The 10,931-nt window shown below is 51.8% G+C and overlaps 1 protein-coding gene across 1 annotated transcript in view; it reads left to right on the top strand.

Annotated features, from left to right (window-relative positions):
* Positions 1-2,611: 2,611 nt before the first annotated feature.
* Positions 2,612-10,931, top strand: part of Abcc1 (ATP binding cassette subfamily C member 1 (ABCC1 blood group)) — a 59,602-nt gene continuing 51,282 nt past the window's right edge. The window contains exon 1 of the mRNA XM_090358116.1: positions 2,612-2,694. Coding sequence (XP_090214242.1) covers positions 2,647-2,694 — 48 coding nt within the window. The 5' untranslated portion in view covers positions 2,612-2,646. The remainder of the gene's footprint in view (positions 2,695-10,931) is intronic.

The following is a 10,931-nucleotide window of genomic DNA, read 5'->3' as shown; positions in this document are numbered from 1 at the left end:
TGTATTTTCAACATAATTGTTGCCCTGAGCATCTGGAGATGTCTTTGCTGGCTCAGAGCAGCCCTGGATCTTGCAAAATTGCTGTGTCACTCTGCAGTTGCATGCAGATGTTTAGCTTAGCAGAAATTATGGCTTTTATTCCATTTTGTTCATGAGTAATAATGATGAATGCCCTTTCCTGTGTTTACTCTATTTGAAAAAAAAAAAAGAATTGGCTAAAAGACTGAATGAGTAAAGAGGATAAGAATGTAAATTAAATCTGACTTGGTCTCTTTTGTGAAGATGGCTCTGTGGCTTTTACACTGCTCCGCCCTTGGCCTCCAGACCCTGTCAGGTTCTGATTCTGAAGTTCTTCCTGGCCCCAGGTCTCCATTCAAAAACTTGTCAGCTTCTGAGATTTTCCACAGCTGCTTTTTTTCTACCCCTTGAGCCCAGAGCTATTGCTTGATGTGAGCTCAAAACCTACTTTTCTTCTAAGAAGCCTTCTTGATTTCTTAGCAGACAAAGGCCCTGTTGAGCTTTCATCTTTCTTCCTGGCTTTTGACCACAGTTGCACACTCATCTGTTTTCTTTAAGCTAGGTTTTACATGTTCTGTAAATCTGGGCACTTAGGAAGCTGGGGCAGGAGGTTCAGTGGCAGTTCTAGATGACACAGTAAAAACACAGTTTTTGTCTCAAAATACAAAACAAAATACCACCACCACCACCACCACCACCACCAACCCCCAATTAAGCTTCCCAAGCATTTGAAAGGTTCCTAGCAAGATACCTGCCTAAGGCACACATCCCTATAGGAAATAATTGCCCCAAGGGGGCCTAGACCAATCACAGACTCCCAAAAAGCTTATCTCTTCTTTTCTTTGCTTTCAGACCTCAATTCAAACCTGGGGCCCTAAGGCTCTTATCTCCAATTAGACACTAAAAAAGGGGGGGGCAAATAGGGAAGTGGTGCTGCCACTCAAAGTGGTAGAGCACTAGCCTTGAACTGAAGAGCCTCACGAATGACAAAATAAAAATATACCCTCAGGGGCCGGGAGTTTGGCCTAGTGGTAGACTGCTTGCCTAGCATGCACGAAGGCCCAGGTTCGATTCCTCGGTACCACATACATAGAAAAAAGCTGGAAGTGGTGCTGAGGCTCAAGTGGTAGAGCTCTAGCTTTGAGAAAGTCCAAGGACAGTGCGCAGGCCCTGAGCTCAAGCCTAGGACTGGCAAAAAAACAAAAAAACCCTCAAACATGGGGCTCTTGATTTATTTTCTGTTGTTGACCCATAAGGTGAAAAACATCACCTTACGCAGGGACTAAGAAAACTAGAAGGCATTGCTAGAATCGGAGAGAAAGCTTGAGACTTCCAGTTCCTCTCTTGCTGGCTGCGTGAATCTTAAGCATTCTGGGTGTCCTATGGCATTGAGGTAGGCATTACTAATTCTTCCAACTTCATCATCCCACCTACACTCCTCTGATTCAAAATTGGGTTTAGACATTTACCACCTAAATGAGCCCTGACAAATGATGCTGACTCGTTTTGCGCCTCAATCTTTCCTTCTACAAAATGGGGAGAGTGGTATTGCGTTAACACCTGTCAACAGCTAAGCAAGCAGCCTTGGGAAGATCAGGTCACCTGAATGTCTACTTACCCTACTTTGAGTTAGTAGGCCTCTGTTTCTTTGTCTCTGAGATGTGGCTCAATACCAGGCTGGGCACTGGTGGCTATTCAGGAGACCTAACCACCCAAAAGCCAGATGTGGAGCCATGGCTCAATGGTAGGAGGGCCAGAGGGTCCTCAGGCCTTGAATCCAAGCCGGAGTACAGGCACACAGGAAAACAAAAGTAACTGGATTATTCCTTTGGTGATGTTCATGGGGGTGGTGGAGGCTCTACCTTTTCTGTAAAGGGTAAACCAACCAGAAAGTCACTCAGGGAGGAGTGGGTGCACGACTGCAATCCTAGCCGCTATGGAGGCTGAGGCAGAACCACAAGTTTGAGGGTTAAGCAACCAGCCGGGGTGACTTAGCAAGAATCTAACTTTGAAATAAGCATGGGGCTGGAGATGAGTGATTGCCTAGCAGAGCCCCAGGTTCGAGCCCCAGGCACGGGGTGGTGGGAGTCTCCACTTCGGGAAGAGTCGGTGTGAGGCCCCGCTGCCCAGGGTTCGGATCCCAGCCCTGCCAGCTGGGAGTCAGGTCCCTGAAAACAGCGATGGGGGGGGTCCATGCTGATGCGGGAGTCGGGATCACCCTGCAGGCCGCACAAACGCTCCGGAGTGGGGGGCGAAGGGGGGTGGGTGACACTCCGGGCCTGGCGAGTGGCCCACGCGGTCTGCAGACGCCCTGGGGCGCGCGGAGTGGGGAATGCAGTGTGTGTGTGTGGGGGGGGGGCCGACCACGCGCTGTTGTCCACGCGGGTGCCCGGCTGGCTGGCGCGGGGGCGTGGCCTCGCGGGGCGGAGGGCGTGGCCTCCCGGGGGCGTGGCTCCGCATCCCTTCCAGCCCCCCCCCCGAGGGGCGTGGCTCCGCATCCCAGTGACGCGGGCCAACCCGGCGGCGTTGCGGCTCCGCGGCGCTCGCTCTTCAGCCGCCGCTGCCGCCCTCCCGCCGCCGCCAGCCGCCAGCCGCCAGCCGGGCCCGTCCGCCGGCCCGCCCGTCCGCATGGCGCTCCGCAGCTTCTGCAGCGCCGATGGCTCCGACCCCTTCTGGGTAGGTGCTGACGGCCGCCGCGCCGCGTGGGGTCTTGGGAGAAGCCGGGAGGCCGCCCGGGGGCGGCGCGGAGCGGGGTGCGCGGGGAAGTAGGGCCCGCGGCCGCCCGGGGGGGTGGGGGGCCCGCCGCCCACCCCGCGCCCCGTTCCGCGGCCGCCCGGGGGCGCCCGGCGGGGGAAAGCTGGGGGACTCAGCCCCGGGCTGGTGTGTGTATGGGGGGGCACGTGCCTCTCTGGGGCTCGGGCGGGGGGGGGGGTCCTCCATCCGCCTCCCGGGAAAAGGGGGTGCTGGAGCGGGCGGCAGCCAGGCTGGAGCGGGAGGCTGCAGGCCTGTGTTTTCCCATCTCCTGGGTGAGTTTGGGGTTCCCCAGGACACCCCATGCCTTAGCACGGTGAGCCGGGGAGAGGAGGCCCAGCTCCCCCCCACACCCCTCAACAGTTGTCTTACCCCCTGCTAATCTCTTTGCGGTTTTATGTCATCTCTGACTTCCTTCCTGCCTCAGCGTTCACCCCCCACCCCGGAGAAATTCAGGGAAAACAGAGGAGACAAGCTCGGGTGGAAGGTGGGCGTCCTGGCCTGCCCCACCCGATCCTACCGTCAGGTTTGGGGTGCAGAGAGAAGCGGTTCCTGGGTACCCGCGTGTGTGTTCTGAAATGGGGGGTGATCTGAGCACCCCCTCCCCCCAACTGGTTTAATCCTCAGCGTTGGGACTTTCAGGAATGCGATTTATTTCTGAGTCTTGCTGCCTTGACTGTAAACACAAGAGGCCAATCTGGACATAATTATTTTTGCGTGTGTGTTCTTGTTGTGTTGTTTATAAAACGGGATAAACACGCTTGTCTCTTAGGAGCCGATGCTTAGCACCGGTGACTGGCTTTTCACCTTGTTCCTTCTCTCGCTGGCTGCATTCCCAGGGGGGAGGATAATGACCCTCCAGGCCCAAACACCAGGAGCCTTTAATATTATCATTAATTACTACTATTATTATTTGGAAGGAATTGGTAGGGTGGTTTTGATTGAATCACCAGTCTTGGGATCCATCTTCCAGTAGGGCTGGCAATTTCTCCAGGGCTGTAAATTGCTTTACATCCTGTGACTCATTGGTTAAAAAAAGACACCTGTGGGACACCAACTCCCCGGTGTAGTGAGAGTCACGAGAGGTGTATCAGCCCATAGGCACTTCTAGTTTAGTGCTGCTCAAGTAGTTGCTTTTAGTCTAAAGTGTGTTGAGGTGGCCAGGGGTGAAGGATAGGTAATCCTAAATTAGATTCTGTGCCAGGATGTATTTTATTGATGGCACCTGTGTGTTAGAGCGTTCGATGCCCTGTTTACTTAGCTCAGAAGCCCAGCTCACTGTTGTGTGCCACTAGGCCTTCACCTCCTGCATCTTTTGCACACTTCTTCTGACCTGCTCCCTCTGGGTTTGGAGACCTGTCCTGATGTCCCAGTTTCTGGAAGTTTAGTCAGTGGGCAGCTGACTAAAGCAATCCAGGTGTCAGTCTAGGGGCAGGATGGAGTAGGTTGTGTTTGCCAAGATGGCAAGCTCCAGGCTGGGAGAGAGACTGAGATGCCAGCCACATGGCTGTCTGGTGAACTTACCATCGCCCTGCCTCAGTTTCCTTAGCACACTGAGAGCAGTGGCCCCAAACCATCCCAGCTTCATAGAGCTGTGGGGGGATGAATCAGTGTCACTCAGCTTCTATCTAGCACAGAGATAAACAGCTGTTATCATTTTTTTTTTTTTTTGGTTGTTGTTTCTGAGGATGGAGCTGTGTACTTGTTTCCACTCCCTGGCCTGTCTTGGTCTGACTGGCTTTGGGTTTCTTTGATAGGGATGGCTGTGGGCTGAGGACGACCTGCTTATGCCAAGTTTCTTTGGTTGGAAGTCAAGGGCATTTGCTGATCCCAGGTGACCCTTTCTCCTTACTTACTCCTTGCCATTGTCTGCCATGGAATGTCCAAGGTCTGGGAAATGACCCTGAAAGGCAAGTTCTGGTAACTTATTAGCATTATTCTCTAGGCTGGGAAAGAACCTTGTTAGCTAAATGAAAATAGAGAAGCGTGGCACTGGTGGCTCACACCAGTCACCCTAGCTACTCAGGAGATCTGAGACCTTTCCAGCTCAGCCAGGAAAGTCTGTGAGGCTCTTATCTCCAGTGAACCACCTAGAAAACTGGAAGTGTGCTGTGCCTCAAAAGTGGTAGTGTTAGCCTTGAGTGGAAAGGCCTTGAGTTCAAGCCCCATGACCAACAAAAAGAGAAATAAATGGAAATAGGAGCTGAAATGTGTTACTGGGCTTTCTCTTGGGTGGGGAGAACTAGTTCTGTGGCTGGTGTATGAAGGGTGGTTGGGGAAATGGACCTGAACCTTTTCTTTTCAAATTACTTTTCTTTCCTTTTTAAAATTTTTGGTGACACAAGGATTTGAACTTAGGGCCTTGTGCTTAAGCAGGCACTTTATTACTTGAGCCATGTCCCTAATCAATTATTTTGTGATTTTTTTTTTTTTTTTTTGCCAGTCCTGGGGCTTGAACTCAAGGCCTGGGCATTGTCCTTCAGCTTTCTCAAGGCTAGAGCTCTATCACTTGAGCCACTTCGGGCTCCCCCTCCCCACCCCATGTATGTGGTGTCAAGGAATTGAACCCAGGTCTTTGTGCATGTTAGGCAAGTACTCTACCACTAGGCCAAACTCCTGGCCTCATTATTTTTTTTTTAACATCTTTTAACTTTTCCTATATGCTAGGCAAGCAGTCTACCACTAGGCCAACTCTCGACCCCTATTTTGTGATTAAAAGAAATTATTCTAAAGGGATATACAGAGGGATTAGTTACTTAAGCCAGGTAATGAGTATATTTCTTTGTGGACAGTGACTCCCTTTCTCTCACTCCCAGTTTTCCCCTCCCCCAACACCCACCTACAAGTTGTCTAGTTCATGTTCTACATAGTATCCAGTGAGTACCACTGCAGCATTTGTCCAAGCTTTGTCCTTCCATTTCTGTGTCCACCCCTCCCCCCTTGCCCTTCCAATGACAAATAAAGATAAAAAACAAACCTCTTGTTTGCATCTCCTGGAGTTCATTTTGATAAATACTTCCCAGCCAATTTTTTTTACAGATTATTTTCATGATTAATAGTACTAGGGTGATTTTTGTGACATTTCCATACACACATACATCATCTTACCGCCTCTCTCCCCTATCCCTTTCCCTTATTCCCCTTCCCTCCTTCCTTTTTTTTTTTTTTTTTTTTTTGTGGGTCTTGGGGCTTGAACTGGTCTGGGCACTGTCCCTGAGGTCTTCAGCTCAAGGCTACCACCCTACTCCTGGTTCTGGGCATTGCCCCTGAGCTTTTCAGCTCAAGGTTACCACCCTTCCCTTGAGCCAAGCCCCATTTCCTATTTTCTAGAGGTTAATTGGAAATAAGAGTCTCAGGTCCTTTTGTTTTATGTCCGGGCTGGCTTCGAACCTTGATCCTCAGATCTCAGCCTCCCATGTAGCTAGGATGACAGGTGTGAGCCATTGCGCCTGGCTCCCCTCCTTTCTTAAAACCATTTTGTTTGGTTTCATTATTCTATTTTCATATGTGCCTATAAAGTACTTGGACTCTGTTCACCCTCAGTCTCCCGTTCTGATTACCTCCCCCCATATCTCCAGCCCCCAACTGGTCCTGTGTTCCTCCCCTGTCATCCACTTCTTAAGTGCATGCTAATTGTACCAAGGGATTTCACCATGGAATTTCACCTGTGTGTACATTACATTTTAATCAGAGTAGGGTCACCCGATGAGGCAAGGTTGGCTTTGAACTCAAGATCTTTACGAAGTGCTGGAATCACAAGTGTGTGTTACCACGCTGGGCTGCAGGTCACTTTGTTAAAGAAGAGTTGTGCATGCATGCATTTCCTGCTCAGTCGTCAGTGGGAAAATGTGGAAAGGCTGAGGCACCCGAATGCCCCCTCACGCACACTGTGATAGGATTCCAGGGGCTACAGCATTGCAGCTGCACCAGCAGTGAAACGATCCGCAGCGGGCATGGCCGGTAGGTCTTGGAGTGAGTGGATCCAGGGGCTTCATTCCAAATGGAGTAGATCTGTCTCCATGGCTGTTTGGAATCTGGGGTGGAGCTGGCCTGATTCCTGCCTGAACCCCTCAGATTGGAAAGCCACATTGTCACCCCTCCTTCAGGGACCCTGTTCAAACTCACCTCTTGCCTACTGCAACTTCCTGTCCTCTCCTTTACCGTCCAGTGTCCATTCCCACTCCCCACCCCTATCCCTCTAGATGGGAGCTGGGATGGCCTCGGATCTGCTGCTCCTCCCCTCCTTCCTCCCCCCCTCCTACAGGACTAGGCCTGAGGTGAGGGTAAACAGTTTGGGGAGGAGTTGAGGGGACTGTCTGGGGGTGGGGGAGACTCAGCTGGGTCTCTAAGGTTGCCCATGGTCTATCCTGCAGAAGGGGGGGGTCACAGTTCCCATGTGGCAGAGACTCGGGGGCACACGTCACCCCCAGACTGGGGGACTGGCTCCTTCGTGACCATCTCAGAGACAGCTTGTCTTTGGCAGGGACTGCTGGTGGCGGGCAAGTCCCCTTCCCTTGTGGACAACTCTCCCCGCCTGAGTGACTTGGAGAAGGCACTGAGCCGTGTCCACGGAGGCCAGACACCTGTTGGCCTTCCCTCCCTCCTCTACGTGCACATCCTGACTTCTGCTCCTTCAACTTGTTTCATAGTCTGCCAGCTTCTCACGGCCGTGTTGGCTGCTGCTCTAGCCTGAGCTCCCACTGGCTCGTTCTTGGGTTTGAACAGCCACCTCTTCTCCCTCCTCATGTCCATCCTTGACAGCTACCATGTGCTGCCAGGGGGATCCTGCTAAAGATCAGGTTCCACACTTTCCTCCTTAGAGAAGCCAAAGGGCCACAGTGGTCTGTAGGCCTGGGTATACCCAGCCTCATTGTTTCTCTAGCTCCATCTCCTGCTTTCACCAAAGGCTGTGAAGCCCACTTTGGCCCCAGGGCCTTTGCACTTGTAATTTTCTATGCTCTGGTGCCTTCTCACCGTCACATCCTGTTTGCCACTTGAGGTGACCCCCCCCCCCCACTTCTCTGCAGACCCAGTTCTGTACTCCCCAGCCCGTGGGTCTTCTGTCTTCCCATATGCCAGATGCTTTACTGAAGGATCGCACATACTTCCTAGGGCAGCTGTAACCCTAGCACTGAGGACAGTGCCGGGAGCTTAGTGTTTGTTATGTGAGTGAACAACCTAAAGCAATAAGATATGTTAGGGGTTGTGGGACAGACCTCCTCTGACGTGCCCAGGATGTCAGACAAGCTTTCAGGTCCCTTACCATGTCTAGAGAAGGGCAGAGACCAACCCTGCAGGGGGTCCAGAGGGATCTTTTGTGTCTCTCTCCAATCCCAGGACCTTGTGTCATGCCCAGGGCTTGATCACCATTTAAGTTTGTGTGTCTGAGATACAAATTCTAAACTGGGCCAAAGATCTAGCTTTAAACCCATCAGAAACACATCATTTGGCTTGTGTGTGGCTTTATTGATGGATTTATTTTTTTTTTTTTTCTTGAGATAGGGTCTCTCCATGTTACCTAGGCTAGCCTCGATCTCATAACCTGCTTGTTTCAATCCCCTGTGTGCTGGGATTACAGGATGCACTAGTCTGTAATTTGTTTTTCTTCTCCCAGTTGTGAGGCTTGAACTCAGAGCCTGGGCCATGTCCCTGAGCTCATTTGCTCAAGGCCAGCCCTCTACATGAGCCACAGCACCACTTCTGCTTCTCTGGTGTTTAATTGGAAATAAGAATCTCCTGGACTTTCCTGCAATCCTCAGCTCTCAGCCTCCTGAACATCAGGGATTACAGGTGTGAGTCACTGGTGCCCAGCACTTGCACACAAGGCAAGTGCTAGACCCTGAGCCTTAGCCAGCCCAGTCTCCTTAGGTTAATGACCCAGGCAAGTTGGACTGTGAGCTGGTTGACTGGGTAGGAGGAGGGTGGGATGGGTCATGTAATTATGGGTGCCTGAGGAATGTGAAGCAGGCCTCTAATTCGTACGTTGGCTCCCGTGAGGGAAAGGCCTTGCTTTCGTGATCGGATCTTAAACTGCTCAGGGAAAGCCTTGCTCAGAAAATGTTGCCTGAACACTTACAGCACCAAGTGGGTTGGGATATAACCGGGGTGGGGGGGCACACATCCTGAGTGGGCATCTTTAGCCAGGAGAGAGATGCCTGCCCCAGTGGGGAGGGTGGTTTATTGCAGGCTGTGTGTAGGGTGGCCCTCCTGAGGCCATTTGGCAGTGTCCCTAACCCCTACCCACTGGATACCAGCCTCCCTCCCCTGTACCACAGCATCTCCAGCCAGTGCCAGCTGCCCCCTGGGGGCAGAACCACAGCCACCAGGGAGAGGTTGGGGCACTTCCACCATACCAGAGATAGTGCTGGCTGACTGAGTCACCCCAGGATGTTTAAAGTGACACCGGGAGGCGAACCTGCAGTCATCTGGGGAGCGAAGGGGGTGCGGCCACCTGGGGTGGTGTGCTCCCCTTAGAGGACCAGGACAATGCAGCATCACTGGGGGAAAGACTTTCTCCTCCGTGCCAGCCATGAACCCGACTCCTTCATTTTCTTCTGTTCTTATTTAGTTTCCTTGAGGTTGGTCTCAAGCTCCCGATCTCCCTGCCGCTTGCTTCCTCATCAGCGCTGGGATTACAGGCATGTTTCCTCACACCTGGTTTTCTACTCCATCATTTCAAACGGCCTGGGGTAGATGGCTAATGACAGAGCGGTTGGTTTCAATGTGGGATTGGCATTCAAGATGGGTGGATCAAGGCAGGCCTCCTCCGGCCCTCAGGAGTCAGTTGAGATTTTATGGGACTTTTCCCTACTGGCTCCCAGGCTTTGCTCTCTGAGAACCTCAGTTTACTAAGTGCTCTGCTCACAGATAGCTTGGATTTAGCAGCAAGGGCTTCCCAGCCTGAAAAAATTCAGTGTGGTCCTTGAGAGAGGCTGCTGGCCATCTGCCTCCCTTCCCTTCCTTTCCTTTCTCCCTCCCTCCTTCCTTTCCTCTTTCCTTCCCTCCCTCTTCCCTTCTCTCTTTCCTTCTTCTTCCTTTCTTCCTTCCTGTCAGTCATGGGGCTTGAACCTGGGGCCTGAGTGCTGTCCCTGAGCTCTTTTTCTCAAGACTAGAGTGCTCCACCACTTTGAGCCCCAGTGCCACTTCCAGTGTTTGAGTGGATAATTGGAGATAAGAGTCTCACGGGGACTTTTTTCCAGTCTGGGCTGGCTTCAAACCACAATCTTCAGACCTCAGTCCCCTGAGTAGCTAGGATTGCAGGTGTGAGCCACTGTTTTATTGTTAACGGCACATCTAGTAAGTGTTCTGGGACACAGTCATGCTGGAGGCTTGTGTTCCTTGGAGATGCTCAAATCTGTGTCAGGTCAAGGACCACCTGGCATGGTCGTGGGTTATGATAGAAGCCATCAGGCGTGCCTGGAAGTTCGTCTGGAGGAAGTGACCTTTTACCTAAGGCTCCAGGGGTAAAGGTGACCCTGGAAGGATGGGGATGGTGGAAATGGGAGTCCTGAGAGAGAGCAGCATGTGCAAAGGCCCTGAGGAACTGGGTATGGTCCAGGAGTCACAGTTTTTAAGTCAGGAGCCCAGAACTCGCAGAGTCTTTGGGTCTTGTCTGGGGTGCTCTACAAAATGCATAAAACTCAGCTTAGTTGATTATGGGGATAAGAAAGGCCTGGAAACTCCTGGCAGGTTGCTGACCGGGCTTGGTCCCAAGACACTCCTGGTGCATTTCTGTGGGAATGAATCCCAGAGTGTTTTCTTTGGGCTTTGGTACCAGGCTTTTTTTTTTTTTGCCAGTTCTGGGACTTGAACTCAGGACCTGGGTGCTGTGCCTAAGCTTCTTTGGCTCAAGGCTAGCACTCTACCACTTGAGCCATAGCGCCCTGCTTCCAGCTTTTTGGTGGTTAATTGGGGCTAAGATTTTCACAGATTTTCCTGCCCAGTCTGGCTTCAGCTGGTAATCCTCAGATCTCAGCCTCTTGACTAACTGGGATTATAGCTGCGGGCTATATCAGCTTCCAGTTCTCCTTCCCTCCCTCCCTTCCTCCCTCCCTTCCTTCCCTTCCTTTTTTTTTGTTTTTGAATCTTAGAACCATGTCTGGGAACTTTGAGGTGAGCTGGATTTGGGATACCCCACGCCCTAGCTGCCTTTGCTCCTTTTA

This window comes from Megascapheus bottae, chromosome 25 (assembly GCF_031878675.1).
Source record: "Megascapheus bottae isolate mThoBot1 chromosome 25, mThoBot2.hap1, whole genome shotgun sequence".
Taxonomy (NCBI): Eukaryota; Metazoa; Chordata; class Mammalia; order Rodentia; family Geomyidae; genus Megascapheus; species Megascapheus bottae.
This window is presented reverse-complemented; position numbering and strand designations above follow the sequence as displayed.